At 36.8% G+C, this 18,362-nt stretch overlaps 2 protein-coding genes across 2 annotated transcripts; one reads left to right on the top strand and one right to left on the bottom strand.

The window, feature by feature from the left end:
* The first annotated feature begins 6,622 nt into the window (after nucleotides 1-6,622).
* On the top strand, nucleotides 6,623-13,548 carry LOC104228513 (thioredoxin-like protein YLS8). Its single transcript, XM_009780996.2, has 2 exons — nucleotides 6,623-6,882; nucleotides 13,080-13,548. Exons 1-2 carry the CDS (start codon nucleotides 6,643-6,645, stop codon nucleotides 13,386-13,388), a joined length of 549 nt encoding a protein of 182 aa, XP_009779298.2. The 5' UTR covers nucleotides 6,623-6,642; the 3' UTR covers nucleotides 13,389-13,548.
* Nucleotides 13,549-13,864: 316 nt separating this feature from the next.
* LOC104228512 (chaperone protein dnaJ C76, chloroplastic) lies at nucleotides 13,865-16,114 on the bottom strand. Its single transcript, XM_009780995.2, has 4 exons — nucleotides 15,619-16,114; nucleotides 14,991-15,247; nucleotides 14,726-14,909; nucleotides 13,865-14,610 (listed from the first exon to the last, which is right to left on the bottom strand). Exons 1-4 carry the CDS (start codon nucleotides 15,973-15,975, stop codon nucleotides 13,999-14,001), a joined length of 1,410 nt encoding a protein of 469 aa, XP_009779297.1. The 5' UTR covers nucleotides 15,976-16,114; the 3' UTR covers nucleotides 13,865-13,998.
* Between the last annotated feature and the right edge of the window lie 2,248 nt (nucleotides 16,115-18,362).

Genomic DNA, 18,362 nt, shown 5'->3' with positions numbered 1-18,362 from the left:
TCTCTCTCTCTTTTCTTTCTAACTTGTTTGTTCTCACTGGCCCGAGATCGCTTCAATATTTATCGTCCTCTTACTTGTTCTTCACTATATTGCCCAATATTGGCTGTATAGAGCCTTTCTTAACCATATCCCCAATTGTTATCCCATTCCCGACTGCCCCCGATACCTTGAGCTCGACTCAAACCTGGACCCCGAGGTCCCCATCGAACAACCCTACGACCGAGCATCAGGCCCTTCAGTTTGATTATTGCCTCATTTAAACTCACACTTTATCGTTAAACTTAACATTATTAACATCAACTGCTTTAACAACTAGCTCGGGAATAGATCACGTATTTTTAGAATCCCATCTACAAATTTAATTGTTGTTACCATTTTCATGGTAAATAATTGCTATGCCAAAAGGTAGGTTTATTTCCTATCTTAATGCAAGGAATATGACCTCGAAAGGTTACATTTATCATCTCGTTCGTGTTAGAGATGTGGAGACAAAGCCGCCTACTTTACAATCAGTTCTTGTGGCCAATGAATTTCCAGATTTTTCCCTGATGAACTCCTAGGCCTTCCTCCTAAAAGGGAGATTGAGTTTAGAATTGATGTGTTGCCTGACACTCAGTCGATCTCTATCCCTTCATAAAGGATGACCCCCGGCAGAGTTGAGAGAGTTGAAGGTGCAGTTGAAGGACTTGCTAGATAAGGGCTTCATTAGGACTAGCACTTCACCTTAGGGTGTGCCAGTCTTGTTCATTAAGAAGAAAGACGGGTCGTTAGCAAATAATAAAGCCAAAACTGATGATTCAATAGGAATGTAATATCAGTAGATAATGAACGAGAATGACGAGTTTTTTAAGTCTTTGGATTTCATTTTCTGAATGGATTCGGCCAACAAAATGTCCAAACATCTTGAACCAAAATAAATGGTGAGAACAATACAATAGTCCCAACCGACGAACAACAAATAATAGATCCGACCACCCGTAGCCTAAAGAGTCACCGGAATCAGTGACGCCGCTACCACGAAATCTCCAGAGTAGCAGCTTAAGAAGCAAAGCGAGCAAGGTAAAATTATCGTTGGTTTTGAGCTTCTCCATCCAGATCCAAACATTTTCATCCTAAAAGGTTGCCGGAGGACCAAAAACGGGCAGGTCTTTCTAGATCTGAAGAAAAGTAAAACGTAAACAAGTTGGAAAAGGACGATGCCTCACCGGAGAGGAGGATTTCCGGCCAGATCTATTATTTTCGAGCGTGATTGTCAGAGTGAGGGAGAGGAGAAGGGTGGCCGCCGGTGATCAACTCCAGCAAACCACTGCTAGTCATCGAAAGAATAGAGAGAGACATTAAGAGAGGTGTCCGGTGTGTCTCTCAAAAGTGAGAAAAATGGGAAGGAGAGTGAGAAAGTTTGTTGGGCGGTTGTTATTGTAGGAATGAGGGAGTATTAGTTTTTTTTATTATTATTATAAAAATATTTGTGAGCACGTGATTTTTGCCCTATATGAATTACTCCCATAAATTTAAGAAAAATAAATTTTTTCCATTATTTGCAATTTTGTAGCATTTTTTGTTAATTGCTTGCATTTGTCTTTGCACATTTATTTTGTCTAATTCATGAAAATACAAAAATACATTGCATTTTCATTTAGGATTTAATTTTTTATCTTAGGATTTAATTCGTAAATTAGTTGTTCTATAAAATATGAAAAATCACAAAAATAGTTCATGTTGCATTTTAACTCTTTAATTTTGAATTTCATAGCTTTCCTTTTAATTTAGGACTTAATTAATTATTGTAAATATTATGTTGAGTATTTAATATAATGTGGTAGGTTAATTTAGGTTAATAATTAATTTAGATTTTATTTTTAATTTTGAAAAGAAGAGAAAATTTGAATTTGAAAAAGAGATTAAGAATTAAAACAAAAGAAGCCTGGATTTTGGGCTATTTCAATTTAACTTTACCCAGCCCAATTAATTCCCCATCAACCCGTCGAAATTGGCCCAAAATCCATCGTTTTACCCGGTCCAAGTGGTCAGCCATGAAGACCTTTGAAAAGACGTAGTACGGGGACGATACTACGTCGTTTTGAGTTCATTAGGTTAAATCGATCTCAACCCTTCAGTTTTCATCATCCAACGGCTGTGAGGCACCCTATCATTTTAATTAAAACTGTATGAACTCTAGAAGAACCTCGTATCTCTTCACTTCCATCTCTCATCTTCAACCCTAGACCCGCCGCCTTGAACCCCTTCACCATCTCCGGCCGGCGGCGGGGCTCACACCACCACCAAAATTCAACCATGCAACCATCACCCCTCCCTGAACCCCAATCCACCGCCATTTCTCCCCAAATCCTCACCAAATTGGGTCAATTTCAAATCTAAAAACGAAGAAAAGAAAATCCTACAAGCTTTCGAGTTTTCTATGATCGATGCGGCTTGAAACTAGTATTGTTCATTTGTTCTTAAAGAAAACATGCGGGTAATACCAGTTTCGGGTCAAATCGAAGTCGTTTGAGGTTGTCAAGCCTTGTCCATGTGGCCATTTAGGTATTCTCGTTCTTTTCTCCTTCGTCTCCGTCTTCTGTTTTGTTCGTGTACTCGCCTCCTTCTGTTTCTTCTCTTTTCTGTCTTTTAAATGTTTTTAAGTCATTTTGTGTGCGTGTTTGTGATTCTGAATCTTCCTTCTCTTTAATTTAAGTTTATTTTTAAGTTCAATGAAATAGGAATTAGCGTATCAATGTCTTGGTATAATTTGATTGATTAGTTGGTTCAATTGCTTTAAATTAATATTTCTGAGCACCTTTTATTGAAAGGTTTGTTTGTTTAAAAGGTTCCGACTATGTTCAGAGTTGGAAATTCATGTTTGGGCTATAGTATTCAGGCCCATGGTTTGGGTGAGGTTTTGTTTTAAGATGACCCTTATTTGTTTTTGGTTTATGAAGGTAAATGGGAGTTGTTTAAGGGGTAGTTTAGGAAATTGGGTAGAGGAATCTTTTGTAACTGCATTGGGAAGCTTCTAGGAAAGTGGGGGAAGGGATTGGCTCGCAAAAACTGATTTGAATTGGGGTCTGAACCGAAATAATGAAATTGGGGAAAAGGGTGAATGATAATTACCAAAGCTATTACTGCTGCCCTAAAAACCCCTCTATAAAGTCCCCATTTCCTAAATTTTGGAAAAAAGAGGATCAGACCTGGGAAAATTGAAAACGGCTGAGTCTGAAGAGTTTTGAGAGAACATTGAATTTCTTGCATTTCTTTGGTCAAAACTAGTCCAATTTTGCCTTAAAAATTCTTAGCTAATCAGATTTTCGAGATTGTTGTTCATCTGGGCTCTTTATTGGTTGGAAGAAGTGAATTTTATCTGGTGTTACTGATTTTTTAAAAGCCGATTCTGTTTGCTGCTGCTATTAGCTGATTCCAAGCACATTTTTGGTTTGTTTTTGCTGTATCCAGGTACACTCTCGAATCCCTGGAATGGAAGTGGATGTAGTGATATCTGTAATATTAGAGTTGATGACTGAGATTGTTAAATGAAGTTTTATACTCAGGTGTTCATGTAGCCTATTATTCAGAGTTACTTCTGCAGAAATCAGTGTAGTATTTTAGTGTTGAATTAGATGTTTTACTAGTTTTCGTAGTTTGTTTTTTATGTAAATAACAGACTCACATTTTAATAGTTGGCTACAAAGTTTGTTTGAAGCATCCTCCAACTGAAATTGGAGGCTGTGCAGTTAACTGGATGAGGAGACCCAAGTACCCCTTGGTAGAATTTTGTTCTATTTGGTTTATGGCCATTGGTGTTCATATGTGCTTGTTACTGTTTTTCTGTGTGAATTCATACCATTGGCTTTAGTTCACATAAGGTAGTTATCATCTGATTCTTGGTTAAATGGCATCTTTGGTTTTTTCTTATTTAGTTGACGAGAGATAAGCGAATTATTGAATCAGTATGTGGTGATAGAGTAGAGTTTCAAGAGTTTGACATGCCTACTGCAAAGAGAACCCCATAGAACTCGAGAGAGTTGCTGAATGCATATTATAGGTTCTTAATCCAAGTCACAATGATATGTCCTAGTTGATTACTAAAAATGCTAGTGTAGGATTTCTGCAGTCATTAAGCAATTACTGTCAAAAAAGAAACCGCACGCGATATGATTTGCATGTGCTGTAGCTGTTTCAACGATAATTGTTTTCTTTCCTTCTTTACGTTTTGTGCTGAATGAGTACACTATTTTTTGGGCTTACACAGTTATCCAAATTAGTGCGTTCGTGTATTACGTTTAGCCTAAAATGATTAAAACCCCTTTAACCCCTCCTTAATTACTTAGATTCTTTAGTTTAGCTTGAGGCGAGCTATATTAGATAAGTTACAATTTGTGGCCCTCAATAGCTAATATAGGAACCCTTTTGTTAGAATAGTTCAAGGCGTGCCATGCCAAGCAAATCTCAAATGCGTGGCCCTCGCTTAATTAATATTTTAATTCTTTAGAAATCGAGGCGCGCCATTTAGCAAATTTCCATGGCCCTCGCAAAGTCAAAAACGCGTAGTCACTTTAGGCGCGTTATTTTAATAATTAACTTCCTTAAACTCGGGTGTGCATTTCATGTGACCCAAATCCAAATCTTAACAATGTTAAATAAAGTGTGTCTCGGACTGCGGGTGCATTTCATGTGGCGTGGTCCAAAGACGTGTTTTAGATGACGTTGAAATCTTCCTAAAATAAATAAAAGCGGTTTAAAGTAAAATGCACATAGGTTTTAAAAGTGTTTTAAATCAGATAAATATGCCAATAATAACAGTTGAGCGACCGTGCTAGAATCACGGAACTCGGGAATGCCTAACACCTTCTCCCGGGTTAACAGAATTCCTTACCCGGATTTCTAGTTCGCGGACTGTAATACAGAGTCAACCTTTCCTCGATTCGGGATTTTAAACCGGTGACTTGGGACACCATAATTATCCCAATTGGCGACTCTGAATTTTTAATAAGTAAATAATCCCATTTCGATTGTCACTTTAAGTTGGAAAAACTCCCTTATATACCCTCCTTCCGGGGGTGTAGGTAAGGGGGGAGGGGTAGAAAAAAGGAGGTGTGACAATATTGTGGGACGATGTGTAATATAAAGGTGTATTATGTATATAGTGGAGTGTGTGTAAAAATGTGTGGTGCTTATTTTAAGAAAAATAAAAGACAATGTGAAGAATAAATTATGTGGTCAAAATTAAAACCCACCAATTATAAAACAACTATGGGCTCAATACCATATACCTCTAAGACTATGTGTTATCAAACATTGTATTTTTTATTTTATCTGTGTATGTACACGTATCAGTGTAATTTAATTAATATAATTTATGTATTCAGATGTGTATATGTATTCAAATGTATCAGCAATATGTATTCATATGTTTTTGCACTATAGATGACCTGATATACATCATGTATTCAATGTAATTATATAATTTCAATATATAAATCTAGTTGTAAAGATACCACAAAAAAATATTTTAGTAAAGATACCACTAAGAAAGGAAAGGATGGATTGAATCTATGAAGATTACTCTGTTTTTGGGGTGTTTTCGGTTGAGAATCTTTTCTATAACTAGAAATACAAATTTTGTGTGTTATAATTGAGTTTGATGAGTTATATGAGGAGTCTATTGCGTTAATTGATTCACTTACCGTTTTTAAACAACTGAAGACCTTTTTTCGCAAATTCCGTTACTGTATTTACGAATACAGCTCGCGAATACAGTCGAATACATTCTCTGCTTAGCTGGACTTCCCTGTTTTCCGCCGAGTTTTGCTTCTGTATTCATGAATACAATAACAAAAATACATCGAATACAGTCTATAACAACTGAAAATATAGCTATAGAAAATAATTTAGTAACACTTGTTTGGATCAATGTTTCCCATCATTTTATAATGTATTGTATTTTATTGTATCGTATCGTTTTATGAATATAATGTTTGGATAAATTGTATTGTTTGTTGTTGTTAAATAATATTTTGCTTATTGGTTTGACTGTATCGTACTGCACTGTAACTGATAAGTTTACTAAAATATCCTCAACTGTTTAAATATTAAATTAACAAAAAAATATGCATAAAAATAATTTTAAAAACAAAACAGAAGAACGTAAACCACCTTAAGAAAGCAGAACAAAGGAACGAGACAGAAGAAGGCAAAATAAAGGAGCACAACTAATTAAATCTGAGTTAAAAGCAAATTAGGAGAAAAAATAAAAGTGAAGGCGGCAAAACACCTTTAACGTTGGCGGCAGAAGTTCTGGAAAAAAATAAAATAGGTTATAGGTTGGAGATTTGGAGTTAAAATAGAAAAAGGTAAATGATAAAATAAAATTGTGGAGTAATAAGTTAAGGCATAATTGGAAAGAAAATTAAGAAACAATCCCACCACACCAAATCGGTTATTTAAAAAAAAAGACTTTTCATTATTCCGAAATAATGAATTTAATAATAAGATACAACCAATTTTAATGAAACAATCAAACAAACATTATTTTGGAATAACAATACAATATGATAGTTTATTGCATGGGGATCAACTATCAAACAAGCTGTAAGTGGTAGCTATAGTAGTTTATGAAAATTTATCTAATAAAAACCATTTTAAAAAATGAACTGCGAGGCTATTACTGTATTAAATATTTTCTTCTCTCTCCCGTTTTCCAATCTAGGAGAACCAAAACCCTTCCTTGAGCTACTTTTCCCTTGCTATCCTAGCGATCAGAGAAAGATGTCGTACTTGTTGCCTCACCTTCACTCGGGATGGGCGGTGGATCAGGCCATTCTCGCTGAAGAGGAACGCCTCGTCATTATCCGCTTCGGCCATGACTGGGACGAAACTTGCATGCAGGTACGCCCTAATGCCTTTCCCCCGCCTTTTGCATCCCCATATAGGAAACGATGTGCATATATTGTGTTTCTAGGATGTTTGTTTTAGTAAATTATGGGTTTATTGCTTTGGGTAATAATTTGCTGCGGTTTTTTTTTTAGTTTGTTCGGGAAACCCTAGGTTCTTGTGTATTCTTGATTACTGTAATTTCAACTGTTTTCACCATAAATGTTTTTTGGTTTCAGTTTTATGGTGCGTTGAACCAGCTGTATAGTCTTTTTATTTTTTAGTAGAAAAGAAGTTTTGGGTATTCCGTGTTTTGTTTGTTTAATGTCTTAGGATAATCAATTTGTAGTGGGTCTAAAATTTCTGTAATGTTTCTTCATATTAGAATTCAGAAATACAATTGCAATTAACGGATGGAAGCTTGGATTTAATGAATAAGGTCTATTACAAATAGTGGAGGAAAAATGGGGGGGGGGGGGGGGTGGATCGGACTGGTTGAACACTCCACAATCCATCTACCCATATTTTAGACGGGTTAAAAAAGGGGCTTGGGGAAGAAGCTGTTTGGGTTAAAACCGATCAAAAAATTGCACGCTATGTCCCATAACGTGACTGGTCTTTGCGGAATGTTTCTATTTTTGACGGTCTTAGCGAAATGTCCCCCCCCCCCTTTTTATACTTGAACATCTTAGTTCGTCAATATTTAAAGCGAGGTTGAGGTAGCTTGGACATGTCAAGATGAGAGACACATATGCCCTAGTGAGGAGGCGTGAGAGGTTGATGTTGATGGATCTAAGAAGAGGCGAGGTAGGCAAAAGAAGTATTTGGAAAAGGTGATTAGATAGGAGATGGTACATTTGCAACTTACTGAGGACATGACCCCTGATAAAAGGGTGTGGAGGTCGAGGATTAAGGTAGTAGGGTAATAGGTAGGCGGGCGCTTTTCTTCTCCATACTAGTATTACTGGTATTACATTCGTATTTTCTTATTTTTTAATCTCACTAACTGTTGTTTTGTTTCAATTATCTTATTTTGTTGTTATTGTTACTGCTTCCTTTTCCGTGGCTATTGTCTCTCTTTTCCATGAATGCCGGGATTATGCTTTACTTGAGCCGAGGGTATTTGTTACTTTTTTCTTAAATTACATATATATTGTTATTTTTTCCTTTCATTGTACCATTTTTTGTTGCTAAAGCCCACACTTAAATTGCGTTTGTGCTTAAAATCCTATTTGACCTGGAGCGCTTTTTGGAGCTTTTTACCTTTAGCAACACTACTCATCCACAAGATGAGTGTCACATAAATGTGGATGCTAAAATTGATGTGTGGGTACTAGATTAGATTAGCCTAAAAATGATCATATTCTCCGGAAGGGACAAGTAGCATACATTGAGGATAAAATGAAAGAAGGTTGCTTGAGATGGTTGGTTATCTCTTGCGTTGGCCTCTGGACGTCAGCTTCCAGATTCACCAGTCATCTAAGTTGCTCGGACACGAGTGCGGGTGTCCGACACGGGTGTAGATCTAGAGGTCGGATCTTCGAGATGTAAATTCTAAGATTCAGGGATACGGATCCTAGTACGGATTGGCTAAAAAGAAAATAAAAAAGTAAAAAAATATTTAAATTATGAGAAATTTTGTGGAATATTTACATATAGCTTGTAAAGTATGGATTTCTTTTTTTTATTCTCAAGTTGTAGATAAGTAAATGATTGGTTTGCTAGATAAAATATGCTGTTTTCTCAAATGTACCCTAGTTTTGGTTCTGATTTCGGGAATCAAATTGTATCTCGTCTTGAATTTTTCCACCCGTCGTGGTCAAAGTACCCAAAATTATTTGACCAGATTCGATACGGATCCTATACCCACACCCATACTAGTGTCATGTCGACACGGATGCGGCACCTAAACTGCCGTGTCTGAGCAACTTAGCTGGTCATTAGGTGTGAAAACATGGTTATTGAAAGGGATAAGGTAGACCTAAAATCACATGAAAAGAAATGGTCTAGAAATGCCTACAATATGTTGGAATCAATGCGGACTTAACAAAATACTTAACAAAAGATAGGACATAATGGAAGAGAAAAATTGTATAGGCAATACAAATTAATTGGTAATATGCTTTACTCATGTTAATACGTTTACTTTAGGTCCTATGCTTTTTTGGAGTCCGTTAGCCCTATTAGAGATTCTCATGCAGTAGGAGATTTAGATAACTTCTTTTACTTTTTTTATTTTATTTTTGTTTTGTATAATCTTTGTCTAAGGTGATTATAAATGGAAAAATATGGTGAAGATTCATATGGCAGATTGCTACTTGTTTCGGACTGAGCCGCAAGTTACTATTTGGCCATTTTCCTATTCCATTTTGGGAGCCGCTTTCTGAAAGTTCTTTTTTTAACCTTATTTACAAAATAAAAACCTGGTCGATTGGAGTACCCTTCCTCCTTTTTGAGGCTTTTAGGCCTCCGATCAGTCAGGGGTTGACATGGGACCGGAGTTTTTGGGGAATCCGATGGTATTTGGATCAGTTTACAGCTTTGCGCTGCACACAACTATTCTACTGGATACATGCTACTTCCTACCCGCACATGTACTTGGTACCTCTTCCACCGAGGATTTCAAAAAGTTGAATTCAGAAATGAAATAATGATTAAAAAGAATCTAGCTTGAATTAGAATTCAGAAACAAAAGAAATGATAAGAAAGGAGTTTTACTTTTTGTTCCCCATCAATGATGACATCCTTCTGAGATTGAGACGACAAACAAAGCTCTTAACTGGAGGAAGGCTAATCTCAGCAGGGTCAATTTGAGCGGTTTCTGCTCATTAAGAAAAGCTAATCTCAGCAGTTTGTTTCATTTGTTGTTTAAATCGACTTCTCTTTTTACGTATATTGCTCCCCTCCATTTTACATATAACATTCCAGACCCCTTAAATTAATTCTTGTCCTCAAGAACTAGCAGCAATTCTGGAAACATGGCCCAGACGAAGTCAAAATCTTCCCATGTGGAGTCTTCTGGAGCTAAGTTTGTCCAATGCACCAGTTCCTTTACCACTCTCAAGTTGCCCCTTTTGACCCACTATCTCTGCAAGATTGCTGCTGGTTGAATGACCATGTTTATTGAGATCATATATATATGAAACATGGGGTGCACCCCAGAGTCAGAACGTAAACGCAGTCTATATGCCACCTTGCCCTTTCCGGAAACTTGAAGGCTCATCTGACATGGAACTTCAAATTTGTTAAATTCTTGTTCAGTTTTGTGCTTATATGCATAAAATTTAACTTATTTCGTGCTTTGCTTTAGATTGTCTTTCTATAGCTGCTGAATTTGTTGCTCTTGGCTAAGAAATCCTCTGGTGCTGGTACATTAGCTTCTAATGAGGCTCCATTTGATATCTCAGGAGGCGATACCCATACCATGGATGAAATGGTACGCAATTCAAACCGTTATGGAAGTTTGAATTGCACCTCCGTTCAGCTAAACCAAGCCATTCCTTCCACTGATTGGGTCTATGAGCTGTCATACATCTCAAACAGGCAATATTACATCTATTCGCCCTCTTCGTCTGTCCATCTGATGGAGGGTGATAAGCTGTGCTGAAACTTAGTCGTGTCCACATTAATTTAAAATAACAATTCCTGCCAGCAGTTAATAAAAAATATACCGTTTCTATCAGAAAGGATGGTTTCAGGAGTTCATTTTAGCTTTCTGTTATCCCTTTAGTCATGCCGTCTACTACCACAAAGATGGTGTCCTTTCCTTGTGATTTGGACCTCTATGAAGTCTGCACTAATATGCTATGCATCCAAACCTGCTCAGGAACGGGTAAGAGTTATAGAAGCCCTAGGCTGGAAAGCTGTTTTTTTTATAAGGCAGGCTGGAGAACTGTTAGTTCTCTGGTTCAAGCTCCGGCGAAGATAAAAAAGCACTAGATAATTTCTTCGCATCTGTCTAAGCCTTTTGGTGACAGAGTTACCGGTACTTGAGCTGGTGGAAGATATCAGGTACCTGGTGCAATAGTCAAAGTGCAAGCTGGCACGAACACCATTATCATAAAGAAAGAGTTGTAGAAGCCCTAGGTAGGGTATTTTTCTTCCTTGCTTCTTTGGTACATTTCACAATAGTTCACATAGGACTTCACATTTTCTTTAAGCTTAGGCCAGGAAACTCTCTTTAATGTACCTACTTGACTTGAGTGTCCACCTACTGGTGAGTCATATTGTTGCTTGACTATTTGCTGCCTTAAATCCCCTGAACTTTCAATATACCCTTCATTTTTCTAACTAAAACTACAGATTGTAAGCTAAACTTGTCTCTGCTCTGAGGCTGTACTGTGAGCTCTCTCTTTTTTATCAGGGAAGCTGGTTTTTGGGTGGTTGGTAGGTTGGGGATAATATGGGCATAAGTGGTATTTTTAATTGATGCATTTACTATGCAGTAATATAACATCACTAGTAAATTTATTCGCGCGTCGCGTGGTCTTAAGATGCATCAGTAGATTTATGCAATACACAATTTTAAGAAGCATTAGTAGATTTATGTAACACCGCCAAATGATCTTGATCTCGTACTGGAGGAGTGATGTAACGTGAGTGAGGTAAAGAGTTTCCACCTCCTTTAAACATGGAATATATAAAGGCTTGGAAAGAGAAAAGAACCAAAATATTAAATACTTTGACTTTCTTTAAGCATCAAATACCGTTAAAACTTCACTACCTCAAAGTCAATAACAACAGTGCAATAGTCCCAGAAAATAATGGTGAATGGAGACTATTACACGCCTAGAACTCTTGAATACATTCATGCTTCTATTTTATCGATGAAAGACTTTCCTGTCCTGTAGAGATTTAATTCTATAAATTTACCATCTCAAATTAAGTATGCATAAAAGACATTCATAATAAGAAATAACTGTCTCAAATTACGTATGCATGTGCAAAAGATAATTTTGAGAATTAGAAATATACAGATAAACAAAAAAGCCATGGCATGGAGAAAATTGGAAAAGAAAATGTAAAAATGGCAAAGAAACACCAAGAGGAAGGCTATGCCCTAAAGGTGAGCGTGCCTATTATTGGACTACATGATAAAAATCATGAACAGGGAAACACCACATCAAGGAAAAGATCAATACTTAAACCGTTTAACGCAAAATGTTATAACGACAATTAATATACCTAAAGTATTTAGTATTGGCACTCCAATTATTCTCCAACATATACTAATTGACCCTGTTGATAGAAGAGTTACCTACTGCAAATGCATATTCTTCAGTAACTGAAATCTCATTTCAATAAATCTCGCATGGAATTCTCCATTGTTTCTGGGAAAGTTGACTGTATGTGTACTTGTTTGTGGGAAAGAAAATAAGCTAAAGAGTAGTTAGGAAAATTAATGGGAAAAGGAGGAAGAGACGTTCTTTTCAATCAGTCTCGATTGGAATTCCCCATTGTTTCTGGTAATGTTGATTGTACGTGTACTTATTTGTGGGAAAGAAGATAAATAAAGAGGAATAATTAAGAAAATTAATGGAAAGAAGAGGAAGAGACATTTTGTTTTACTCCATCCGTTCATTTTTAGTTGTCCACTATTGACTTTGCACACCCTTTAAGAAATAATAAATAAAGTGCAAAATTTACCATGATACCCATATTAATTGATGCATATTTTTAATAGTTTTGAGAAAATAATTTGAAATGAGTAATTAATAATGTGGGTATAACAGGAAAAAAGAAATTGTTTTCTCTTGATGCGCTAAAAGTGACAAGTAAAAGTCTATTTTTAGAATACTAGATAAGTAAAAGTGGACGGAGGGAGTAGCTTTTTTTTAGGAAAATGCAAACGGATTGTTTGTATTTTTATTTAATACACTTTATGTGCTTTAACTTTTGTGACTCTTCTATACCTCACTGTTATAATTCTTTGTTGTAGTTATAAAGAGACCCCCAAAATAACCAAAAAGTGGAAATAATAAATGGTAATTAGGATCCTTGGCCAAAGAGAGGTGCAACTCATCTCTTATTTTCCCTACTTTATATAGATATATAGATTTGGCTTCTCTCATCTCCTGCCTGGGGAGGGTTCACAGTGGCATACTGATTCCCCCCCCCCCCTCCCCCCTTCTCTGGCACACACATTTTTCCCTTGCTATAAAATCTGTAAAACTCTATTTGGTTTTAGCTGGTTATTTCTTCTGGCGTTTCAGATGGACGAGGTGCTGGCTTCGGTTGCAGATACATTAAAGAATTTTGCTGTCATATATCTGGTGGACATCACAGAGGTCCCTGATTTTAACACTATGTATGAGTTGTACGATCCATCCACTATCATGTTCTTCTTCAGGAACAAGCACATCATGATTGATCTTGGCACAGGAAACAATAACAAGATCAACTGGGCTCTCAAAGATAAACAAGAGTTCATTGATATTGTTGAGACAGTGTACCGTGGCGCGAGAAAGGGTCGTGGTCTAGTTATTGCACCTAAAGATTACTCTACCAAGTATCGTTACTGAGTGTCTGTGATATTGTACTGAACTATAAGATACTTTATGATTAAACTGAATCAGCTGTCAAGACCCAGAAGTGTACAATAACTTTCCATTAGTTGCAAGTGGAAAGACCTCTAGTCTTGTTCAAACCATGTTATGATAAATTATATTGACTGTATTGAAATTGTGCTTTTGTGGTTTCGGCTTCAGCATGTGCTAGGTGCCATAAGTGAACGAGTAGATTAGGGAGAAGATTTAACTATTCAGGTAGCTTTTGGTTTCTCTACTCTTTACAACGATTTCCATCAGTTCTGCTAACGCTACAATACGCATTTTGCAACTCCAATTTCTATAATGGAATAAAGTCTGATCAGGATATCAGGTAATGGAAGGGTTTAGCATCTAACTTCTTAGTGTGCATATGTGTGGTTGAGCGCATTCTATGTTTTTCTTAATGTTTTACCTCTTAAATATGTAAAGTGTAATACAAGGCAATCTCATAGGTGAAGCTTTGTTTTTCTATAAGCAGACTTTGAGGCCCTTGGGACAGGAACTGATTAGGCCATATAGTAACTTTACATTTATGTTGCAAGATTTATCTGCTTGCACTTGTATTCTGGAATGAAAGTGTTCACTATTTTCTGTCCTTCCCAAACAAACTTTGTAGAGACCCCACAAGTTCCACTAGAGCCATACCAATCATATACCATGTAGCACCTGCAAGAATGACCTTCAGCCATGAGCTGTTGACAATGTCTAATGCGAGAGAACCACCAATATGATCGTTGAGTCTAGCAGTCGCTTCTTCTCCAAGTTTTAACCAAACTATAGTTGCTGCTGCTGTTGCTGTTGCGAATGGCACTCTCCAGAGCCAGGGATTGCCTTGAATTTTCTCCTTAGGTGAGAAAGCTTCATCATAGAATTCTACCGGTGTTTTGGGAGAAGAAGCATTCGAGGAAACTTCATCCACCAAACTAGTGTTTGTTGCTTCTGGAAGTGCAGGGGTTGATGGAGACCAATACTCATCGTTGCACCTTTGATTAACTGTTGCTTTGGCTTGTTTCATAGTTTCTGCAGCAGCTCTGAGCTTCTTAATGTCGGGTTCAATTAGCCTTCTCCTAACTGGTACCAAAGCCTGGACAGCTTCTGCAGTCCCTATAATAGGTGATTGCCAGTAGACCCAACTTGACATTGCTCGGATTGCTTGAAATGCTGACATTCGTGCTTCTTTTTGCACATATGAAGCCTGAAATATAGTAAGAGTTATATGTCAAACGGAGGTTACCCTGGTTGGCCCTGTCACCGGCTAAATCGCTATTACATTTGAACATTTGTGCTAATATATTCAGAACAAGGATTACCTTAGGGTTGGTTTTGGAAGCTTTATTCAAGGCATCTTGATATCTGCTTTGAAATTTGTCTAGATCATCAAATATATTCGAGGTGCGAGCACCAACAGTATTGCCAGCACCAATTCTAACATTGCCTCGCGGCTTCTTGGACATTAGGAATTCAAGTGCAGCCAAGTTTGACCTCTCAACAACCCTATGAGAACATGTCAGAAAGAAGAAGTAAGCAAGCAATTAACTATCAATGTTTGAACTCCCAATTAGTAAATAGTCTTACGAGATGCAATCAACTGGACATGCATCTATAGCTTCTTGAATTTTGGGTTCAGTATCAGCCCACTGAGCAACTACTCTGGCTCTTCCATACACAGATTCAACAGCAAATGTCTTTTCAGCGAATAATGCACACTTTAGGCAACCTACACACTTGACTTCATCAACAAACACAGCTCTTTCTTCATTCTCTGGACCACACCATGCTGAATATAAAGGTTTTCCTGTGTACCCCCTTAAGTCTGCAATTTTTGTCAGTTCCTGCATTATTTGATTACAAGACAAACATTAAAGAAGGATGTGCTTAAGCTGATTTAAAGACCAATTTTTAGGATAATACAAGGTAACAAGGAAAGTGAGGGAAAGATTTTTTTTTTTTCTCTTAAAGAAGATAGGCATAGTCTACCTAAGAATTATCGTGAATTCAGGATTTAAAGTTAGTGGACGTGAAGTTTCTTTTGCATATGTATACATAGTCTGAATCAGAAGCAGTAGATTTAGTAGGATCCATAAAACACGTCCGAGATGGATGGAATGACAGTGATTTTATACAAGGTGCACAATACTAAACAAAAGTGATTTAACAATCAAAAGACTACTACTTTTTCCACCATGTACATGGATGAACTGACCTTATCATAAGCCATACGTGCAATTGGATCAGAAAGAAGAGCATAGGCTTCATTGAGGATAATAGCCATGTCATGACCAGGTACTCCGGCGATATCTGGGTGGCATCGCTTCTGCAGCATCCTATAGGCCAGCTTAATCTGAGCCTGGTTAGATGAACTATCAACTCCAAGAAGATCATAGAGGTCAAAGTCAGTGATTGAAGAAGAATAAGCTCTGCATATCATGAGAGATTTATTTGTATTAATATTAATATTGTTGTGGGATTTCCATGAATTTGCTAGTGGAGTTCTAGGATTTGGAAGTTTGTTTATGCTTTTGTTGGGAATGGTTTGTATTGGTAGAGTTAAAGAATGCATTTGTTTCTGCTGGAGGGGAGAGAGGAAAAAAGTGGCAGGAAAGAGTTAGGTTTTCTTCTTTTTGGCTTGGGGCAGATATTTTTTTTTGTGGGGAAGATATTTGCATATTTCACATCACAAGAAAGTTTGAGAAGTTTAAATTTGCTTCCAAGTGCCACCAGAAATTCCGAAGACTTTATAGTCACACTGTCAATTTGTTTACCTATTTCTTTTTTGGTCCGTTTAAAAAAGAATGACCTCTTTCTAACTTTGGTAACAATTTAGCTTAAATTTATAATTCCACCCTTAATGAAAAGTTTTTATAACCACACAAATACTCTGGCCTCCTTTTTGACTTGTTTAAGATTACAAATCCAAAAGTCTTCACTTTTTCTTAAATTTCGTGCCTAGTCAAACAGGTTCACATAAATTGGAACGGAGGAAGTAGTTGAATAAAACTTTTAGACATGAAAAAGTAATAAAAATGTGTAAAGCCTCATGTATTTTTCTACTCCCTCCGTATCAATTTAGATGAGCTGGTTTGACTAGGTACAGAGTTTAAGTAAAAAGAAAAACTTTTGAAATTTATGGTCTTAAAAGCTTTAGGGGCAAAAACTTTGTGCGGCCATGACATTTGTGTGGTTATAAAAGCTTCTCATTAAGGGTAAAATATGTAAAATAAAAATTTAAAGTTGAATTATTTTCAAATTTAGAAATGTGTCATTTATTTTGAAATAAACTAAAAAGGAAGGTATCTCATCTAATTTGAAACGGGGGAGTATTTAATTTGAGCTAATTACAATCCTAATGAACATGTTTGGATTATTCCTAAAGTGTAAGCGGACCTATGCATAGATGGCGAGGGTTCTTGCGGTATTCTGGTGTGAGTTTAGCTCGATTTAAAAACTAAATACTACTTCATATACTTTAGAGAGTACATGATTTCAGGTAACGCAGCACAATTGCATTTGCAATGTTATATTATATTGGTAAGAATAGAGCCAATATATTGGTAAGAATAGAGCCAATATATATAACTTTGATGGAATAAAGTAATGAGCCAAAAAGTCTTTTGCAAAACTACACATGGTGTGAAAAAAAAGAAAAGAATGACCAAACGAAGCAAGAGTATGAATATGTGAGATCGAAATCAACACTAGGAACTCTTTGTATCAAGGCCCGAACGGAGTGCTCGTCATCGGACCTGATAAGATGATGCACCCCGGACTCGGGACGAGTTCTGAGGCTTCGGGAAGTGCAATTAATGGTTGTAGGCGACAGATAAAGGGCCGTATATCCGGAACTGAAGGAACATCTAAACACATTAGATTTAGCGCATAAATCATAAAACGAGAACTTACTTGTTCTTCGTGGCGCGGAAGCAAAAAATGGACGAACGCGGCTGGAATCACTGGTCGGTGGTGGTTGTCACATTGTGACGGAGCAACCCCATATATCACAATCTAAACCCTAACTGAAATTGAGAGAGAAGAGCATATAAAATATACTGCAGAGAGTCCTACTTTATTGTACACAGTAAGTGTACTTATATAGGGACTACTAGGGTTACAGTAATTACTAAAATTACTGTGTTTTACACTAGTGGGCCCTAAGAGAACCCCTTATGGGTGTGACTCTATTTCCTACATCTCCCACTCACACATAATGGGAGTGCTAATCTAGCCCGAGAAACATATTCTCAACTCATCTCCTCAATCATTCATACAGGGAAGTAGACCGTGTGACCAACATACTATGAGAGCTAAGTACTATACATCTGTTAGGAGTATATAGACTCCCGCTGAGTGCGAACCTGCAAGTAGATCATAAAGTATGCAGTACCCTAGATCATATAAATCACATTTGATATCGTCTCAAAATCTTATATATCATTATTTCTTGTATTCACAATCATAACTCATAAGTTATAATTGGTGCACCAGTGAATATAAATAAATGAGATTCCATCAATGATTTTCCTCTTCTCGCGATTCCCTTAACATTAATATGACTGCTTTTCTAGATATGCTCCGCTAGACCGAATCTGTGTACATAGTCTTTTGGAAACATACTAAGATAGCTAACATAATACTAAGTCTCAAGTATCTGATCGGAGTCTCTAAGGATACAAAATCTTAAGCTATCATAAAAGCTTTGGGTCTCACACAACAATAAGTTGAGAATGGACTTATATTAACTCAATTGGTCGACATTAGCACACATGGTATGAAACATGTGCTATAACATTTTTTCCCTTTTCCCAAGGAGCGTATGTCTTTATCTCATAAAGAATACTGTACAGATGATATTTAGACACCATAAGTATCTAAATTTTAGTTCTTTGATCTATAATATCATTTTTAACTCACATCTGGCTCACAAAAGTAGACTAGGTGAACGTTTTTCAC

The sequence above is a fragment of the Nicotiana sylvestris genome, chromosome 4 (genome assembly GCF_000393655.2).
Source record: "Nicotiana sylvestris chromosome 4, ASM39365v2, whole genome shotgun sequence".
NCBI classification, from domain to species: domain Eukaryota; kingdom Viridiplantae; phylum Streptophyta; class Magnoliopsida; order Solanales; family Solanaceae; genus Nicotiana; species Nicotiana sylvestris.
This window is presented reverse-complemented; position numbering and strand designations above follow the sequence as displayed.

Bases quoted from the DNA above. Each gene is read 5' to 3' on its own strand.
- LOC104228513 (XM_009780996.2), top strand. From the start codon at position 6,643: ATGAACTGCGAGGCTATTACTGTATTAAATATTTTCTTCTCTCTCCCG. The intron at 6,883-13,079 runs GTACGCCCTAAT...CTGGCGTTTCAG, and splicing joins GGGACGAAACTTGCATGCAG to ATGGACGAGGTGCTGGCTTC.
- LOC104228512 (XM_009780995.2), bottom strand. From the start codon at position 15,975: ATGCATTCTTTAACTCTACCAATACAAACCATTCCCAACAAAAGCATA. The intron at 15,248-15,618 runs GTCAGTTCATCC...CAAATAATGCAG, and splicing joins CACGTATGGCTTATGATAAG to GAACTGACAAAAATTGCAGA. The intron at 14,910-14,990 runs GTAAGACTATTT...ATGTTCTCATAG, and splicing joins TGTCCAGTTGATTGCATCTC to GGTTGTTGAGAGGTCAAACT.